This window comes from Lepus europaeus, chromosome 5, assembly GCF_033115175.1.
Source record: "Lepus europaeus isolate LE1 chromosome 5, mLepTim1.pri, whole genome shotgun sequence".
In the NCBI taxonomy this organism is placed as follows: Eukaryota; Metazoa; Chordata; class Mammalia; order Lagomorpha; family Leporidae; genus Lepus; species Lepus europaeus.
Window position 1 is genome coordinate 7750222 of NC_084831.1, and position 20694 is coordinate 7770915.

The following is a 20694-nucleotide window of genomic DNA, read 5'->3' on the forward strand; positions in this document are numbered from 1 at the left end:
ATTATCTCGGCCACAGGTGCCTTGCCTGTTACAGGTGCCTATGACACCCCTCCCAAGCCTCTCTCCGTGCACCCCTCCTCTCACACCCACCCCAGGGCCCCCCTCAGTCTCTGGCCTTTAGTCTCCATACGTGCATCTCCGTCTCTCGTCTCCCACTGTCTTCTCGGTAACTCTCCCGCCGCCGCCCGCCTCTGTCTCCAGTCTCTCCTCCCTCCTCCTCACCCTCTCTTCCTCCCTTTCTCTTGCACCGACGGCGGCGGCCTCGTCTCTGCCCGGACAGACCGTCTAATTGAAATGGAGCACTCCAGGGAATGCTGAAAGCTAAGGCAGCATTAATTAGCCAGCGCCGGCATAATTAGCTTCCTCCTTGCACGGCCCAGCCTCTAACTAGATAATGAGTCTCCCTCCGTCCACACAGAGGGCAGGCGGGACAAGGACAGGCTATGCCGGGGATGCCGGGAGGCCTCCTGCCTTTGGGCCACGCTGCCGGCCCCCTCCACTGCCCAGCCCTGCCCTCGGCTGCCGGGCCGCCCTGCTGAAGCCGCAGGAGGCAGATGTGTGGCCCTGCCCGTGCCCAGAGCTGCTGCCGGAGCTGCATATTAATGCTCTGAGCCGGTGAACAGCGGCTGCAGCTGCCGCATCTCCGGGTGGGGGGGGGGGCAGGGAGCGCTCCAGAGAGCTCCCAGGGAAAGCCAGGATAGCCCCCCGCCCCGGGGGCAATGGCCGAGCTCCCGAGCAAGCCTGCTCATGCCACGGTTCCCAGGTGGTGGCGACGGCACTGCCCCGCCGCGGGGTGCGCCCACCTCGGACCGCGTGACTGTGCGAGCCGGGCCGGCCGCCGCCTCTGTGCGGCGAGGACCTGGAGTTCAGAGAGGCTGGCTCACTGCCTGGTTGATGCTCAGGGCCTGATTCCAGGGAGCGCCGCCCGGCCCTTGCACCCCGATGCTCCCTGAAGGCACAGCAAAAACTGGGAAGTCGCGTGTAGTTCAAATTCCCCTCGAATCCCCCGAGCGCCTCTCGCGTGGTCCCCCTTCCTGACGGCTTTCAGAGCCGAGAGCTCACGGGGAGAGGCAATAAGGCGGCCGGACAGCAGGTGCGCGTGCGGCTCAGCCCAGGCGCGTTCAACGTGTGTCCCTGGTACACTTCCGTAGCACATCCGTGTCCACTCACGGGCGCGCAGGGTCGGAGCCCAGGGCCGGAGGGGGCGCCTCGGGGCCCCGTGCTCCCGTCTAGCCCGTGGCTCTCGCTCTCCCGCAGGCTATGGACTCGGAGGATGACCCCCTGCTGCAGGACGTGTGGCCGGAGGAGGAGCAGGAGGAGGAGGAAGCACCCGGCGGGGGCTGCAGGGGGTCCCGGGGGCCGGGGCCCCGAGCCGGGGCCGGCGGGCAGGGCTGCTGGCGCCGCTGGGCCTTGCCCTCCCGGCCCCCGGCCTCGGGCTTCTGGAGCACCCTGGGCTGGGCCTTCACCAACCCGTGCTGCGCGGGGCTGGTGCTCTTCCTGGGCTGCAGCATCCCCATGGCGCTGTCCGCGTTCATGTTCCTCTACTACCCGCCGCTGGACATCGACATCTCCTACAACGCCTTCGAGATCCGCAACCACGAGGCCTCGCAGCGCTTCGACGCCCTCGCCTTGGCGCTCAAGTCCCAGTTCGGCTCCTGGGGGCGCAGCCGGCGGGACCTGGCCGACTTCACCTCCGAGGCGCTGCAGCACCTCATCTCCGAGCAGCTGCAGCAGCTGCACCTGGGCAACCGCTCGCGGCCCGCAGCCAGAGCCCCGCGCGCCGCTGCAGCCAATCGGAGCGGGCGTCTTCGGCGCGAGGCCCCGCCCCCGGCAGGTCTGGCAGCCAACCAGAGTGAAGCCTCGCAGAACGCGGGACCCGAAAAGAATGGGCGGCGCCAGCCCAGCGCCCCGCCCCCTGCAGGGACCGCGGCCAATCAGAGCCGCCCGCGCCGGGGCGCGTCGCGCTGGGACTACTCGCGTGCGTCTGTGAGCGCCAACACCCAGACGCATGCGCACTGGCGCATCGAGCTCATCTTCCTGGCGCGCGGCGACGCCGAGCGCAACATTTTCACCAGCGAGCGGCTGGTCACGATCCACGAGATCGAGCGCAAGATCATGGACCACCCGGGCTTCCGGGAGTTCTGCTGGAAGCCGCACGAGGTGCTCAAGGACCTGCCGCTCGGCTCCTACTCCTACTGCTCGCCGCCCAGCTCGCTCATGACGTACTTCTTCCCCACCGAGCGCGGCGGCAAGATCTACTACGACGGCATGGGCCAGGACCTGGCCGACATCCGCGGTGAGCAGGGCCTCGCCCTCCCTGAGCCCAGAGCGAAGGGAGCGGTGCTGGGTGGGGGGCTGGAGGCTGGTCCCGGGGGAGCGGGGGCGAGACCCGGGCTGAGGGGACACCAGGAGGGGCTCGGGCCTGGTAAGTCAGGCCGGGGGCCAGGGGCCTGGGGCCGGACCGGGGGGCGCCCTGTGAGAGGAGGGGCAGAACCCCGCGGGGCGCCACCCACGGAGACCGTGCAGGTGGATCTGGGCCTGGAGACACCCCCCAGGTCACCAGGAGCGGGGTATAAACGTGGGGTACGCCGCCTGAGCCCTGGCTCTGTCCCTCTCAGTAGGGACCCTTCCAGGCAGCCCGAGGAGGGTGTCCTAGCCCCTCGGGGTGAGGGGTGCAGAAGTCTGCTGGTCACGGGCCTGCTGAGCTCCGTGGGCACCGCCCCTCCCCCTCGGCCACCCCTGCAGGCTCCCTGGAGCTGGCCATGACGCACCCCGAGTTCTACTGGTACGTGGACGAGGGCCTCTCCGCGGACAATCTCAAGAGCTCCCTCCTGCGCAGCGAGATCCTCTTTGGAGCGCCCCTGCCCAACTACTACTCAGTGGATGACCGCTGGGAGGAGCAACGGGCCAAGTTCCAGAGCTTCGTGGTCACCTACGTGGCCATGCTGGCCAAGCAGTCCACCAGGTAGGAGGAGGAGCCACACGCCTGCGCCTACCGGGAAGGCACTGTCAGGCCAGGGGACCGGTGTCCAGGTGCCTCCTGCTCGTGAACCCCGGGTCTCCTCCCGACGGTTCTTCCCCAGGAAATATTTCTTCCCAAGTCAGGGGCAGAGCAAGATGTGTCCTTGCTGTCACTCTGACGAGAGACAGGCCTGTTTTCTTGGTCAGTTTGACAGCTGTGGGGAGGTAGGGCGTCCTAGAACTTTCTGGAAAGAGTTCTGGTCAGAGAATAAGGACTTCCTCCCTGCCCCTAACGCCCAGGGGGACAGTGGGCAAGTCACTGCCTCTCTGGACATCACTGTCCGTACTGGTGAAATGGGAGCCATGGTTGCTGCTACCCTGTGCCATCCTTAGGAAGGGGCACGCAGACAGACGTGAGCGTTCTTTGGAGGGGCAGGTGCGTTGGGATGCTGTGTCCAGGACGCAGGGCACCTGTCCTGCTAGGCAGTAACTCCAGGTGGCCGCCCTGACAGGCCAGCCCCCCGCACAGGAGGAGCATTATACGTGGTGGGCACACATGCACACACACACATATACACACAGACACACAGACGCACACAGACACACACAGAGATACACACACAGACACACAGACACACACATATATACACACAGATACACACAGAGACACAGAGACACACACATATACACACAGACACATAGAGACACACACATATACACACACAGACACAGATACACACAGAGACATACACACAGAGACACAGACACACACATATACAGACACAGACACACTTAGACACACAGATACACACAGACACACAGATACACACACAGACACAGATACAGACACACACACAGATACACACATACACACACATATATACACAGACACACAGACGCACACACAGAGACACACACACAGATATACACAGAGACATACACACAGAGACACAGACACACACACACAGACACACACATATACAGACGTAGACACACATAGACACAGGTACACAGACACACAGATACACACAGACACACAGACACACAGATACACACACACATACACACACATACAGACACATAGACACACACACAGACACACAAGCCACTCTTCCCCTTCTCCTACCCTGGAGCTGCATGGAAGTGGAGGCAGCCTGGACCCCTGTAGACTTGGCTGTAGCACCTTCTTGGAGATCATAAAATAGTTTTGATTATTCCGTTATTGGTTACCCAAGAGATGGCAGCGTGCACCTTGGCTTCTTGCAGAACACTAAATGTGTCACTGTTGCCGCTTTCCTGGCGACACTGGGATTGGAGGACGCACTTGCTGCGGCTACTTCGCTTCCGTCTTTGGCGTTTGTTGCGTGCATTTTCTTCCCAGTACCTTGGAAGGCCCATAAGACGCCGCAGTGCGTCTGTGTTACTTACATTCTTCACGGGTTTATTTTTTCTGTTCTTCATTGTTTTCTGCAGTTTCAGTCCCTCCAGGGCAACTGTTTTAAGATTCTAAGATGCCATTCCATTTCCCCTGGCTTGTGCCATTTCTGTAGGAAAGTCAGCTGTACGTCCTTCCTGTTACTCTTAAATGGCTCTGTTTCCCCTCTGGTGTGAGGGTTTCTCTGTGTCTGGGGTTTCTCCAGTCTCACTGAGGGATTTGCCAGGCGGTTTTCTTGTATTTGTTCTGCTTGGTGTCACACGGCTCCTAGAACCTTGGGTCGATGTGGTCATCGGTTTGGGGACTTCCTGGGTGTCACCGGCTCCTCGCCCCGCCCCTCCCAGCACTGTCGCTCTGGGCCGTGGAGATCTTCCCTCTGACTGCCACGGGTCTGCAGCACTCTCCAGGCTTAGAGGCTGAGCTCCCGAATTCAAAAGCCCGAAGTCGTCTGAAATGTTCCAGACCTGAGACTTCGTTTCTGAGAACCACCATGCTGCTCGAAGTTTCGGATTTTGGAACATTTTGGATTTCAGACTTTTGGATTAGGGATGCTTGGCTGGTAACATCCAGGAAGATATTCTAAAATCAGAAAAACTTGTGAATCTGAAGTACTGCGAACACTCAAATCAGGGGCATTTTTTTCTGGCCCTTGGTTTGGATGTTTCAGTTCACTGGTCCTGTCTTCTGCGGTATCTAATCTGCCGCTTAACATCTGTAGAGTTTTTCATGTTAATGTTCTGTTTTTCAGTTGATAATTTCCCTTTAATTCCTTGTTGTATATTAAAATTGCTGAAATTCTTTATCTTATTTATTTTTTCCACAGTCGCCTTTTTTTCTCTTTTTTCTTCTTAAACATGCAAGGGTACTTCAAAAACTTCACAGGAAGTAGAATTAAAAGATAAGTTTATTTTGGTGCAAAAAAAATGCTTGAAATCCAAACGTCTTTTTTTTGTAATACATGTTTTTCCGTGAACTTGATGAAGACCCGTTGCATACATGGATTTGAAAATGTTGCACCAAGTTAACTTTTATCTTTAATTCCACCTTTCCTTGCACTTTGGAAGCATTCTCCTCCTAATTGTAGTTCTCGCAAAGCTCTTATCAGCTGCTTCTCTGGATCACCCGTGTGTCTGTGTCTGTGGTCGGTTCTTTCACTTGCTGTTTGGCCACGTGCTTCTGCCCGTGAGTAGTCCGATGATCGTTCTGTATAAAAACCACAGGTGCAGGGGATGCTCCTTCTTCCAGAGGAAGTTTATCCTCCCTCCGCTGGGCGGATCACCTTCAGCCATCCGTGACTGCCCCAGGTCAAGGCCCTGCGGAGTCTGTCTCGCGTGCCCTCTGTTCCCTGGGACCCCACAGAGAGCCTGTGTATTCACAGAGTCCCTTCCCTTCCCCTGACAGCTTCCAAGCTCTAATATTTCTTTGGTAAAGATTTTATATATTTGAAATCCAGAGAGAGAGCGAGCAAGCTCTAGTGTGCACACACAAGCACGATCTTTCATTTGCTCATTCACTCCCCAGATGGCCGCAATGGTGGGGGCTGGGGCAGGCCCACGTCAGGATCTCAGAACACAATCCAGGTCTGCCATGTGGTTGCCAGGGGCCCACACACTTGGCCATCCTCCTCTGCTTTTCCCAGGCCATCAGCAGGGAGCTGGGTTGGGAGCCTCAAAGCAGGGAGCTGGCGTTGTGGTGCTAGTTGGCTTCCCAGCTGCTCCACTTCCAATCAAGCTTGGGCCCTGCACCCACATGGGAGACCCCAAAGAAGCTCCTGATTCTGGTCTGACCCAACCCTGGCCTTTGTGGCCATCTGGAGAGTGAACCAGCAGATGGAAGATATTTCTCTGTCTCTCTGTCTCTCTCTCTCTCTCTCTCTCTCTCCCCCCTGTTTCACTCTCCCCTTCTTTCTTTAACTCTGACTTTCAAATAAATAAATAAATTTTTCTTAATAAATGGGATGCCAGGGTTGTAACTGTTAAACCAAATGCCAGCCCTCCAGACTCTAATCTTTGTCTCTCAGAGCTGCTTTTTTAAAAAAGAAAAAGAAAAATCCTTCCCGTCTGCTTTTCTCTGAGGCTCTCTGCTAGGGTTTGTTGCCTCGTGTGCCTGCAGAAGCGGAGGGGGACACTGACCAGGGCTGCCAGTCCCTGCCCGAGCTCTGCTGATGGGTCCGTTCCCAGCCAAGGATTTCAGGCACGTACCGCCGGGGGCAAAACAGCCGCAGATGGGCGGCTGGCCGTGCCGGGTTCTGCCCTTTGTGGTGTCCGTCCTCTGGGGTCATTGCTTCAGCTGCTCGGCCATCGTTGGGCAGGGGAGTCCTGAATTCTGCAGGACTTTCTGGTCCAGTCGCCTGTAAATCCACAGCTACTGCATCCAGGGGTTCAGCCACTGTTCTGTGGCTCTGGCACCTGGAACCCATCCCTGGGGTCCTGAGGGACAGCTGTACTCTAGGCAAGGACGCTTCTCCTTTCTCCTCGAGAGTCAAAGTCAAGACCTGTTGTCTCTTTATAGCCAGCAAATAGGACAGACCCTGGAGCCCAGAAGACGCTCCGCAAGTGTGAGCGATTGAACAAGCGGTCTAACTTGGCAGATTTTGTTCTAATGTCAGGGCGGTTGGCCCATTTAACTCGAGGTAGGTAAGGCAGAGGGCTTTCCTACTTGGCTTTCACATGTCCCGTTTGTGTTTCAGTAGCAACTTTATTGAAGTATAATTGACGTGTAGCCAACTGCATTTATAATCTGGTGGGCTTAGGAAGGTGAACAAGCTTGCCCCTCGTAACTGGTGCTGCCTGCCTCCCCACCCCACTCTGGGGAAGCACTCACTGTTTTCTCTCCGTTCTATGAGTTTTCATTTTCTGGAGTTTTAGGCACATGGCATCCTCTAGTATATACCTCCTTGGCTGGCCTGTTTCATTGCATAATGATTTTGAGTTGTGCCCACGTTACCGCGTCTACCCATAGTTCCCTCTTTGCAAATGCTGAGTGGGTGGTGTTCTGTTGTCTGGAGAGCCATGTTTTGTTCTTCCACTCACCTGTGGATGGATGATTGGATTGTGTCCGGGTTTGGCTACTACAGATAGGGCTGCTGGGAGCATTTGTACATAGGCCTGTGTATGGACATAGACTTTTCACTTAGGTCGATGCCAAGGGTAAAGTGACTGTATCATATGGCATTAACTTTATCAGGAGCTACCAAACTGTTTTCCAAATTGGCTTTGCCATCTTTTGTCCCTATCAGTGCATGAGAATTCTAATTCTTCCACGTCCTCCCAGGCATTTGATATGGTCAGTTTTAAGAATTTTAGCTACTCTGATAGCTGTGTCGTGGCATCTCACCGTAGTTTTAATTCGCATTTACCCAGTTGCTGGTAATAGTGGGCATTTTTTATGTGGTTATTTGGTATCTATCTTCTTTGATGAGCAGATTTTTTTTTAATCCATTGTATTGTATACTTCATTTGTTTTTAAATTTTTATTGACTTCAGAGAGAGAGCTTTTATCTGCTGGTTCTTTTCACCAAGTGCCCGCAATGGACAGTGCTGGGCCAGGCTGAAACAGAGCCGGGCATTCAGTCCGGGTCTCCCACGTGGGTGGCAGGAACCCGATTACCTGAGCCGTCGCTGCTGCCTCCCAGGGTCTGCATGAGCAGGGAGCTGGAGTTGGGAGCTATAGGTGGGAATTGAACTCACGCCCTCCAGGATGGGTCTCAGAGTCCTAACTGGTGTCAGAGCTGTTAGGCCAAACATTCACCCCTACGCAGATCTCTTGCCCATTTTATAATTGGATTTTTAAAAAAGATTTTATTCATTTTATTTGAGAGGTAGAGTTACAGACAGAAAGAGGGAGAGACAGAGAGAAAAGGTCTTCCATCCACTGGTTCACTCTCCAAATGGCCACCATGGCTGGAGCTTCTTCCTGGTCTCCCACGTGGCTGCAGGGGCCCAAGGATTTGGGCCATTCTCTGCTGTTTTCCCAGGTGCATTAACAGTGAGCTGGATCAGAACTGGAGCAGCATGGACTCGAACCAGTGTCCACATGGGATTCCAGCACTGTAGGTCAGGGCTTTAACCTGCTGCGCCACTGCGCCAGCCCCATGCCCCCTGTCTTGATCACAGTAGCTTTATACTAAGTTGAAATCAGGTAGTGTTAGGCTGGCACCGTGGCTCACTTGGCTAATCCTCCACCTGCAGTGCTGGCACCCCGGGTTCTAGTCCTGGTTGGGGCACCGGGTACTAGTCCCGGTTGCTCCTCTTCTAGTCCAGCTCTCTGCTGTGGCCTGGGAGTGCAGTGGAGGATGGCCCAAGTGCTTGGGCCCCTGCACCCACATGGGAGACTGGAAGTACCCGGCTCCTGGCTTCGGATCAGCACCGCAGCGGCCGTAGCAGCCATTAGGGGAGTGAACCAACAGAAGGAAGACCTTTTTCTCTCTGTCTCTCTCTCACTGTCTAACTCTGCCTGGCCAAAAAAAAATCAGGTACTGTTAGTACTCCAACCTTGCTCCCCCTTTTCAAAGTTGTTTTAATTATTCTGGGCCCTTTGCATTTCCATATGAGTTTTAGGGTCATTTCATCCATTTCTACCAAAAATGAAAGGCTGCTGTGATTGTGTTGAGTTTGAGGAGGAGTGACATCTTGCCGTTGTGGGCTAGGCCCGTGGACACGATGTGTCTGGACATCTCTTGTCAGACTTAGCCCTGGGTAGTTCATACTTCCATGCTGAGCTACATGGTGCTTTAAAATTTCCTTTTCCAATTGTCAGTTACCTGTAGATACAAATATACTTGATTTTGTGGTCTGTAACCTTGCTAAACTAACTTATTAGTTCTGGTAGATTTTTGTTTTTTAGATTTGTATTTTTTCATTGTTTTTTACATTGGATTTACTTAGCTAGTCATGTCTTCTACTAATAAAGACAGTTCTTTCCTTCTAATTTGGATTTTTAAATTTCTTTTTCTTGCCTGATTGCGCTGGCTGATGCCAGTACAATACAGAGTGGAAGTGATGAAGGTGATGGAGGTGATGGAGGTACGGAGGCAATGGAGGTGAGGAGGTGATGGAGGCGATGGAAGTGATGGAGGTGATGGAGGTATGGAGCAATGGAGGTGAGGAGGTGATGGAGGCGATGGAGGTGATGGAGGTGATGGAGGTGATTGAGGTGATCGAGGTGATGGAGGTGATGAAGGTGATGGGGGTGATGGAGGCGATGAATGTGATGGAGGTGATGGAGGTGAGGAGGCAATGGAGGTGATGAAGGTGATGGGGGTGATGGAGGCAATGAATGTGATGGAGGCGATGGAGGTGAGGAGGCGATGGAGGTGAGGAGGTGAGGAGGCGATGGAGCTGAGGAGGTGATGGAGGCGATGGAGGTGAGGAGGCGATGGAGCTGAGGAGGTGAGGAGGCGATGGAGGTGAGGAGGTGATGGAGGCGATGGAGGTGATGGAGGCGATGGAGGTGAGGAGGTGAGGAGGTGAGGAGGCGATGGAGGTGAGGAGGTGATGGAGGCGATGGAGGTGATGGAGGTGTATGCCCCTGTCCTTTTCCCGGCAGAGTATGTAGGGTTTTGTAGGTGTCCTTATCAGGTTAAGGAATTTCCTTCCCTTCCTAATTTGCTGGTAGTTTTTTAAAAATTATTTATAAATAATGCATTTTTCAAATGGTTTTTCTGCATCTAAAAAAATTTATTGGGTGGGTAGGGTGGGAAGAATCACTGTGTTCCTAAAGTTTTATTTAGGAAATGCATGAAGTTTGTATACCTTAAGTAAAAATTTTCTGGGAAAAGATTTATCTTAAAATGGAGGATGACACTGATTGAGCTGTTCATTTCTCTGGTGAGCCACCTCTGGTCATGGTTGTTACCTTTCTCATGTAGTGTTGGATTCTTTTTGTCTCTCATGATAGACATCTGCCTGTACTTTTTTTGTAAGAGCCTTGTCTGACTTGATATTGATGGTCCTGGCGTTGTAGAATTAGTTAGGAAACAGTGTCTTCCTCTGTGTTCTGGAGAGTTTGTATACAGCTGGTATTATTTCTTCCCTAAAAGGTTGGTAGAATTTGCCTGTGGAATTGTCTGGGCCTGTTGTTTTCTTTATGGGAAGATTTCTAACTACAAATTCAATCATGTTAAGGTTTTTTTTTTTTAAGACTTTTTAGTTATTTATTTGAGAGATAGCATTACAGAGAAAGGGAGAGACAGAGTGACTGATCTTCCATCCACTGGTTCACTCCTTAAAAGGCTGCAGTGGCCTGAACTGAGCCAATCTGAAGCCAGGAGCTAGGAGCTTCCACCAGGTCTCTCCCACACAGGTGCAGGGGCCCCAGCAGCTGGGCCATCTTCTGCTGCTTTCCCAGGCCGTAGCAGGGAGCTGGATCAGTAACAGAGCAGCTGGGACGTGAACCAGCGTCCATGTGGGATGCTGGCGCCACAGTGGAGGCTCAGCCCTCGGCTCCGCAGCGCCAGCGCCAGTTATTTATCTCCTTCATGAGCTTTGGTGGCTTGAGTCTTTCATAGAACTTGTCCTGTATCTTGTCACATTTGTTGTTGTAAAGTGATTCATAATATTCCCTTATTCTCTGTTTGGTATTTGTAGAAACTGTAGTGATGTCACCTCTCTCGTAGGAGTATTCCTTCCTTTTTGTCCATGATCAGTCTGGCTGTCAGCTTAACTGACCTTGAACTTTCGCTCTCATCGATTTTCTGTTTCCTTGATTTCTGCTCTGATCTTTATTATTGCCTTTCTTCTGCTTACTTTGCATTTAAGTTTCTTTTGTTCTACTTCCTTAAAATAGAAGCCGAAGTCTTTGATTTAAAATTTTTCTTCTTTTCTTTTTTTTTTTTAAAGATTTATTTATTTATTTGAAGGTCAGAGTTACAGAGAGAAGGAGAGGAAGAGAGAGAGAGTGAGAGAGAGAGAGAGCAAGAAAGAGAGAGAGGTCTTCCATCTGCTGGTTCACTCTCCAAATGGCCACAATGGCTAGAGCTGTGCCAATCCGAAGTCAGGAGCCAGGAGCTTCTTCCAGGTCTCCCATACAGGTGCAGGGGCCCAAGGACTTGGGCCATCTTCTACTGTTTTCCCAAGCCATAGCAGAGAGCTGGATCAGAAGTGGACCAGCCGGGACTTGAACCATATGGGATGCTGGCACTGCAGGCGGCGGCTTTACCTACTACACCACAGTGCCGGCCCCTTTCTTCTTTTCTAATGTATGTGTTTCATACTACAGAATTCCCTTCACTACTAACTATTTTAGCATATCTCACAAATTTTGCTATGTTGTGTTTTCATTTTCATTCAGTTAAAATATTTTTATTTTTCCTTTTTTAAAGATTTTATTTCATTTCTTTGCAAGGCAAAGTGACAGAGGAAGAGATAGAGGGAAAGGGAGCGTCCATCCACTGGTTCACTCCCCAAATGGCCACAACGACCAGGGCTGACCAGGCTGAATCCAGGAGCTGGGACTCCTTCTGAGTCTCCCATGTGGGTGGCAGGGACCCCAGGACTTGAGCCACCTTCTGCTCTTTTCTTCACGTTAGCATGAAGCTGGATTGGAATCGGAGCAGCCGGGATTCGAACTGGTGCTCTGACGTGAGATGCCCGCGTTGCAAGTGGGGTCTTAGCTCAGTGCACCCCAGTGCCAGCCACTCTCTGTTTCTTATGTTGATCTGTTTTGGCCAGTGTTATTTCATTTCATTTCCAGATATTTGGGGATTTTCCAGATAGCTTTTGGTTGCTGACTTTTAATGTAATCCCATTGTGGAAGGAGAACGTGCCTTTTGTGACTTGAGTCCTCTCCAATGTGTTAAGTTTTGCTTTCCAGTCCAGGGGACAGACGGACGGTCTGCTGGAGGCTCCCGTGTGCTTGGGAAGACGCGGCCTCTCTGTCGCTGGTGGAGCGTTCTGTGTTGCTAATTAGATCCAGGGTGGTCCTTGTGTTGTTCAGGTCTTCTCTGTCCTTACTGATTTTCTGTCTAGTTGTTTTAGCATCTACTGCAAAGGGGCTATTGACGCGCCCAGCTGTGTCTGTGGGTTGATGTATTTCTTTTTTTCAGCCCTTCAGTTTTTGTCCTGTCGCTGGCTCCAAGAACACGGAGGGTTCCTGACGCCTGAGGAACCAGCCCCTTCGTTGTTCTGAAAGTATCTCTCTATCTCTGGCGCTGTTCTTTGTCTTGGGGTTTACTTCATTTGCTCCTGACGTAGCCACTTTCTTTTGATCCCTGTTAGCACGGTGGATCTTTTTCCGTCTCTTCACTTTTAACCTATTTCTGTCTTTGAAATGGTTTTTTTTGTTTTGTTTTGTAGGCAGCTAGATCTGGACTTTTTAAGTCTACCTGAGAGTTTCTGCCTTTGATCTGGTGTGCGTGAGCCATCCACACTTAATGTGATTATCAACACGCCCGCGCCGCCTGTCTCACCCTGTCCCGTGTGTTCTCTGCTCGCCTTCCCTCCCTTGCCTTCTTGCGGGTGAGTGGAGTGTTTTCAGCGGCTCCATTTTTCCTCTCTGTTGGCTTTCTGGCTGCAGCTCTGTATTCAGTGGCAGCTTTGTGTCGTGCAGCACTTCCTTCTCACACTGTGTCTCCGGTGGCGTCACCGCCTCCTGTCGAAGGGCCTTGCAGTCGCACCCCCCCTTTCTCTGCCCTTACGCTGTGTCCATCATCGGTTTTATCTGTAGGTATATTGTAAGCCGCACACTGCATTTTTAGTGTTTTTGTTTAAATGGTCAGTTATCTTTTGAAGACTTAAATAAACAGGAAGAAAATTGTATGTGTTTATTCTTGTCACTTTCATTTCCAGTGTTTTCTGTTCCTTTGTACAGATCCATTTTTTCTGTATGTTATCATTTTTCTTCTGCCTGGAAGACTATTTTTTTTTAAGATTTATGTATTTTACTTGAAAGGCAGAGTTACTGAGAGACAGAAAGAGAGGTCTTCTGGCCAGTGCCGCAGCTCACTAGGCTAATCTTCTGCCTGCGGCATCGGCACCCCAGGTTCTAGTCCTGGTTGGGGCACCGGATTCTGTCCCAGCTGCTCCTCTTCCAGTCCAGCTCTCTGCTGTGGCCTGGGAAGGTCATGGAGGATGGTCCAAGTGCTTGGGCCCTGCACCCACATGGGAGACCAGGAGGAAGTACTTGGCTCCTGGCTTCAGATTGGTGCAGCGTGCCAGCCGTGGCGGCCATTTAGGGGGTGAACCAACGGAAGGAAGACCTTTCTCACTGTCTCTCTCTCTCTCTCTCACTGTCTCTCTCTCTCTCACTGTCTAACTCTGCCTGTCCAAAAAAAAAAGAAAGAAAGAAAGAAAAGAAAAGAGAGGTCTTCCATCCACTGGTTCACTCCTCAGATGGCTACAACAGCCAGAGCTGGGCTAGTCTGAAGTTAGGAACTTTTTCCAGGTCTCCCATGTGGTAACAGGGCCCAAGGACTTGGGCGATCTTCTGCTGATTTCCCAGGCACATTAGCAGGGAGCTGGATCGGAAATGGAGCAGCCAAGACACGAACCAGTGCCCACATGGGGTGCCGGTGCCACAGGCAGTGGCTTATCCTGCTGCACCACAGCGCCGGCCCCGGAAGACTAACATCTTTTCCAGTGTGGGTACCAGAGATTGTTTCATCTGCTGGGTATAGAAGTGGGCTTTGCTTCCCCTCACCCGGCTTCCAAAAGAGGCCCGTTGTCCTCCTGGCCTTCGTCCCTCTGTGTAGGATGGGTCATCTCACTCGGCTGGCCCTCAAGATTTTCTTCTTGTCAGTGGTTTTGAGCAGTTTAATTATGATGTGCGTTGTGATTTTATTCCTGTCTCTCTCCTTGGGCTTTGTTGCTGAGTGTCTGATTAATGAGCTTAGGAATTAGCAAGTGGGGAAGCTCTTCAGCCTCGCTGGGGAGTCTCACAACCCACAGATCGGGCTGTGCTCAGCCCAGAGCCCCCCAGGGCCGCGATCCTGGGTCACCATGGGCCCTTCTTGTCCCTCTTCTCCCAGGGACCATCTTCTGCTGTCTGATGTTCAGTCGCCTTTCACATTTTTTCTCATATGATTGTAGGTGCTAGGCGGTGAGTAAATCGCAGACTGCACCTCGGCCAAAGCAGGTTTCACTCTCGCTGATGTGTTAGAACACAGTTGAGCGGGTGGCTGTTTAGCCTAGTGGCTAGGATGCCTGGGTTCAGTTCTCGTCTCTGGTTTTGGACGCCAGCTTCCGGCTAATGCAGCCCCTGAGAGGCAGTAGTGATGGCTCAGGTAACCCCAGGGGAGGCCTGGGTTGTGTTCCTGCTCCTGGCTTCAGCCCTAGCCCTGGGCCAGCCCTGTCTGGCATTTGGGGAGTGAACCAGCAGACGGTAACTCTGTGTCTTTCTGTCTGTCTCTCTTGCTCTCAAATGAATAAATAAATTTTTAAACCCACTGTTTGACCAGCCTGATTATGTTTTCCTTACTAAAAATAACTTGCGTTAAGCACACACTAGGTAGAAGTGCAAAACTGCACATCAGGAAGCCAGTTGGAGTTTAGAATTTTTGCCGTGGGTAATTGAGAATCGGAGGGTGACGTAGAACCCAGCCATGACGATGGCTGTCTGCGTGGAGCGTGGCTCCCGGCTTTGGGCATGCGTTTGAGCTGCCTGGGAGATTTAAAGCCACTGTGCGCTCAGCCTCGCCCAGAAATTCCGATCTCACTCGCCTGGAGTCTGATTTTATTTGGCCTGCACGTCAGGACGTATGGCGCCCCCGGGGGATTCTGACTTGCAGCCCAGGTAAAGAGCCACTGGTGGACCGGGTGTCCTCCCGTGTCTCCTGTTTCCCGGCCCCCCTCCCCAGCAAGGTCCAGGTGCTGTACGGGGGCACGGACCTGTTTGACTACGAGGTGCGCAGGACCTTCAACAACGACATGCTCCTGGCTTTCATCAGCAGCAGCTGCATCGCCGCCCTGGTCTACGTCCTCACCTCCTGCTCAGGTAGGCCCGCCTGGAGCCAGCCCGCGTCCCCGCCCGCAGGTGCCCCCAGCACGCCGCAATGGGACTCCGCAGAACGCCGGAGAAGCCTGGGTAGACCTGGGGCGTGGGCTGGCTCCGAAATCGTCTTCCAACCCCAGCAACAGGCAGGAGGTCCAGGCAGAGGGCCAGGGGCAAGTTGGACCATGCCCGGGGCCCCACCCTCAGGACCTCACACAGTTCCACCTGTGACCTGTGACCGTCTCTCCCCCACGATCACCCAGATCACCTCGTGCTGGGGAGTCTGGGGCGCTGGGCTCTCCCTTACAGATGATTCCAAGACCAATTCGTGGCCCCAGGTCGGCTGCCCGTCTGCCCCCAGTGCCTCCCCGGGCACACAAGCTGCTTCTCACTAGTCCGTGTTGCCCAAGTGAGCAGGAGATGTTAACCCCTCCAGAAGTGCAGAAGGCGCCCACTCATCCATGCTGCCAGTTGTCACCAGGTGACCCCTGTGTGCCAGGCTGTGTAAGGTGGCAGGGCCCTGGGCGAACCTCACAGACCCCCTGGGGACCTCTAGCGTGGGGTCAGACCCTAAATACGTAGAGTGCAGAGTTCTCTTACTGAGGAAGATAGCCGCTCAGGCCTCCTGCCCATCCTTGTTGGCGTGGAGGGTCGAGACCGGGCACGCCTCCTCCCATGCCACAGACAGACAGGCTGCTGAAGGCACCTGGTAGGGAGGACGGAGGCGGGACCAGCCGAGCTCAGAGACGCGAACGGACTGTGTGGTCACAAGGGACCCCCTCTGCCCCTCCAGTGTTCCTGTCCTTCTTTGGGATCGCCAGCATCGGCCTCAGCTGCCTGGTGGCGCTCTTCCTGTACCACGTGGTCTTTGGCATCCAGTACTTGGGCATCCTCAACGGGGTGGCGGCCTTTGTGATAGTGGGCATTGGTGAGTGGGCTTCGTGGCCGGGCCGTGGGCCTCCCACTTGGGAGCTCTGCCCACCTTGGGCCTAAGAGCGTGAGGTGTGGGGGCGGGGGGTGGAAAGTGAGTGTGTGTGGGGGGGTGCTTGGTCCATGGAGCGTGGAGAGAGCAGAAATGCCCTGAATGAAGGCGAGGGTGGTGGGGCGCTGAGGAGCTGTGAGGAGGAGGCTAGGATTTGGAAGGAGGGGTGGGGTGGCAGCAAGGACCCTGGGGGCAGGGCTTGGGCTCTGGTGGGTGGCCCAAGCTCCGGGCTGAGACGCAGGACTCCCTGGGGCCTGGCCTCTCAGGAGGGCCACAGAGTAGGTCTGGGCATAGCTTGGGCCTGACCCTGAGGGCAGCAGAATGATCCCGACTGCGCTCCGGGCCTGGGGCTCCCTCCTGTAGGTGTGGACGATGTCTTTGTGTTCATCAACACCTACCGCCAGGCCACACACCTGGAAGACCCGCAGCTGCGCATGATCCACACCATCCAGACGGCGGGCAAGGCCACCTTCTTCACCTCCCTGACCACGGCCGCCGCCTATGCAGCCAACGTCTTCTCCCAGGTGGGAGGCCCACCCCTCCGGCCCTGGCCTCTCCCTCCCACACACACCCCGCCCGTCTCTGCTTCCCACCCGCCCCCTTTGTGGCTGCACAGCCCTGGCTCGAGGTACTTGCTAAGTCTCTAGATCCTGTTTTCATTGCTAATCACCATTGTCCAAAGTTAACAAGTGGGAAAACGAGTACAAACTGTGTGTGTATGTGTGTGTATCAGTTGAAGAGACAGAGAGAGAATCCCCAAATGCTCACAGTATCCATGAGTGGCCTGAGTTAAGCCAGGAGCCAGGAACTCCATCCGGGCCTCCCGTGTGGGTGGCAGGGACTCAGTTACTTGAGCCATCGCCCTTGCCTCCCAGAGTCCGTTATGGAACCTGGCACTCCAATGTGGGAAGCACCGTCTTAACCTGTGTCAGCTGCTAGGCCAGATGCCCACCCCGACAGTGTTTGTCACTGATGGTCATTCGCAGTAACCCCACTTCCGCCCGAAAGGACACTTGAAACTCCTGAGGGGAGGGTGCTGTGGCGCAGCAGGTGAAGCCACTGCTTGGGACACCACCTCCTATCTCAGTGCTGGTTCAAGTCCCAGTTGTTCCACTTCAGATTCAGCTCCCTGCTCGTGCAGACCCTGGGAGGCAGCGGGTGATGGCTCCTGTGCATGGCCCCTACCGCCTGCGTGGGAGACCTGGATGGAGTTCCGGGTTCCTGGCTTCAAGTCTTCAGCCTGACCCAGCCCTGTTTGTTGCACTGTTGTAGGCATTTGGCTGGTGAACCAGCACTTGTTTGCTCACTCTCTCTTTGCCTTTCAAAAAAAATCAAGCTTCGTGGAGCTCTGGGCGTGGGCTGCAGAGAGACCAGAGCCTCTGCTCTCTGGGGAGACCCTTCCTCCACTGCTCTGCCTCCTGGCCCAGCCTGGCATCCAGAGTCTCCCCAGGCCAGGGGCTGGCATCCCAATGGCCTGGGCATCTGTGTCCTGCCTCCTCTGGGCATGTCTCCAGCCTGACCAGCCCCGTACTCCTGCCACTTCCCCATCTCCAGATCCCAGCCGTGCATGACTTCGGCCTGTTCATGTCGCTCATCGTGTCCTGCTGCTGGCTGGCCGTGCTCTTTACCATGCCCGCGGCCCTGGGCCTCTGGAGCCTTTACCTGGCACCGCTGGAGAGCTCCTGCCAGACCAGGTGAGCCGGGCGTCGTCCTCCTCTTCATACGCAGCCACGACGGCCTTCGGGGGCCACTCAGCACACCACCCTCTCTTCCCAAAGCCTTTGGGGTTCTTTAGTGAACACCTTGCTTATGCCCAGCCTTGGGCTAGGCAGGGGGACCCGGGAAGGAGGAGACCCATGTCCCCAGCCCTAGCCATTGTGCCCACTGCTGTGTGCCAGGAAGTAACGGCACTTTTGTGGGAGACCTTAGCTCACTGCAACCACCCCAGCCCCCTAGGAGCTGGCTCCTCTTATTATGCCCATTTTACAGATGAGACAAGCAGGGCTCGGGGGCGTCGGGCAGCTTTCTCAAGGTTGCCCACTTAGTAGGCAGCAGAGCCAGGATTGAGATCCAAGAAAGCTGACTCACACCCCACGCTCATTGTTCCGCTTCTCTTCGTGGAGGAGGTGCAATGAGCAGGTGCAGAGGGACAGGCGGTCCAGACGAGGGGTTGGGGGCTCATGGGCCTGGCAGCTGGGGAAGATTGCGGGCAGGAAGGGGACACTGAGCGAAACGGGCCCGTGGCTGCCTGGGGCTGAGGGTGTTGAGCAAGCGAAGGTCTCGGGGCTTGGGGCAGGGCATGCCGAGGTCTTGGGGCCATGACTGTTACCTGACTGAGAACAGGAGGGCCTCACAGGAGATGGGACCTGGGCCTGGGGTGGACTCCACAGTGCCCCCCCACTCCCACCCTGTCCCTTCGGGGCTGCCGTGTGCAGTGGTGCAGGTTGGGTACTGCACGGGAGGCCCTGGCTGAGGCACGGCTGTCTGCACTGGGGACACAGGTTGGACCGTGTCTACGGCAGCCTCAGGACATGGGAGTCAGGTGTCTTCAGAAAGGGCACCTTTGTCCACTGTCTGGGGAAGTCCCAGCCTCAGCGGCGCCCTCCCCAGTGACCTTCCTGGGCGCCGTGGCCCTCCCAGCTGCTCAGACGCGGGCTCCAACCTCAGCCTCTGCCCTTAGCCTCTCCGGGTCTCGGTTCCCTTTGCTGAAGATGGGTGTGGTCCCTGTGCAGGAGTCCCGTGTGCACTCAGCAGAGTAGCGCACAGGGCTCTTAGCGCCCGGCACCAGCCTTCACGAGTCAGCGGGGGGATTGTTGTCCTCGGGAAGGCCTTGTCTCCCCCACATCCGATCCATGCCCACTGAAGCCCCAGCCACGGGCTTGCTCCCCTGCTGGCTTTCTCCCTAGGCCACAGGCCACAGCAGGATGTCCCCTGCGTGGTCCCCTTGAAGCTTGGGCCACCAGGTGTGGCTGTCCCCTCTCCCTGGGGAGGGCCTGCTATCCCCATTTGTCTCCCTAGAAGGCCCCATGGTGGATGGCACTAGAAAGAAATCAGGTCCCCAGCTCCCAGAAGTCTCTGAGGCCCATCCTGTAAGAGCTGCGTCACACCAGAGGTGGTCTCTGGCCTCCGGGGCTCACCCCAGCCCGCTCTCTCCATAGCTGCCACCAGAAGTGCGGCCACAGGAGCTCCCTGCACTTCCCTGGGGACGTGTTTGCCACTCCCGAGCGGGGCGGAGGCAGCCCCGCCCAGGGTCCCATACCCTACCTGGACGACGACATCCCCTTGCTGAATGTGGAGGAGGAGCAAGGTGAGCGCTGGCACAGGCCCTGGGCCTGCCCCTGCCGGGCGAGTAACCTCTGCCATAGGGTTCCCCTGCAGGGCTGGGTGGGGATGGCCCGTGGGTGCCTGTTCCAGCACGAGGGCCTCCTGGAGAGGGTGAGGGCAGGGTGGGCCATGGCAGAGCATCACTGTGCCCTGACAGTGTCGCTGGAGCTCGGCGATGTGTCCCTGGTGTCTGTGCCTCCTGTGGGCCTGCAGCCTCCCCCCGACAGGGGCAGCCGGGGCCACCTCATCCTACAGCTGCAGGAGCTGCTGCACCACTGGGTGCTGTGGTCAGCCGTCAAGAGCCGCTGGGTGATTGTGGGTAAGTGGGCTCCTCTCCAGTGCTCGGGGTAGGGGCTGACTCCCCCCACGGCCATGCAGGCGGTGGGATCCCGCCCCTCCCACAGAGTCCCTTGCCCTCTCAGCCTCACTTCTTCCCGCACAGATGCAGCTGGTCCCACAATAACTTGCTTACTGAGCACCTACCATGTGGCCGCCGTCATGCTGGCCAAGACAGCGGAGTCTTCGTGCTTGGCTCTGGAGTGAGACCAGCTTGGCTGAGGCTTTGTGTGCTGGTTTTGACCTATTTAAGAGGCAGAGAGAAAGCTCCTATCCGCTAGTCCACTGCCCAGATGCCTGCAGCGGCCAGGGCTGGGCCAGAGGCAGGAGCTGGGAGCTCAGTCCAGGTCTTCTATGTGGGCGGCAAGAACCCCACTACTTGAACCATCGCTGCTGCCTCCCAGGCTCTGGATCAGCAGCAAGCGGAGTCAGGAGTGGGAACCAGGAATCAAACCCAGACCCTCTAGCGTCATAACCACTGGGCTCAACGCCCACCCCAGCTTGGCCGCGTTTGAACCCTGGTTCTGCCATGTTGCCACTGCGTGGCCTGGGCTGCTGGTGAGCCTGTGCCCCTAACACCCGAATGAGGCAGCCAAGGAAGGCAGCAGCCACGCAGGTCGTGGCCTTGTGCATGGCGTGCAGAGTGCCCCACAGGCCTGAAGGGCCGTCAGCCTCTCCCTTCCACGGCGCCTTGGAGGGCTGTGCTGTCAAGTGCGTGTGCCGCTCCTTA

At 55.3% G+C, this 20694-nt stretch overlaps 1 protein-coding gene across 1 annotated transcript in view; it reads left to right on the top strand.

The window, feature by feature from the left end:
- The first annotated feature begins 1260 nt into the window (after positions 1-1260).
- DISP3 (dispatched RND transporter family member 3) overlaps positions 1261-20694 on the top strand; it is a 30124-nt gene continuing 10690 nt past the window's right edge. Inside the window, exons 1-8 of the mRNA XM_062193087.1 lie at positions 1261-2296; positions 2746-2965; positions 15189-15325; positions 16116-16250; positions 16668-16828; positions 17859-17998; positions 19463-19611; positions 19786-19947. Of these exons, the coding sequence (XP_062049071.1) occupies positions 1261-2296; positions 2746-2965; positions 15189-15325; positions 16116-16250; positions 16668-16828; positions 17859-17998; positions 19463-19611; positions 19786-19947 (2140 nt within the window). The remainder of the gene's footprint in view (positions 2297-2745; positions 2966-15188; positions 15326-16115; positions 16251-16667; positions 16829-17858; positions 17999-19462; positions 19612-19785; positions 19948-20694) is intronic.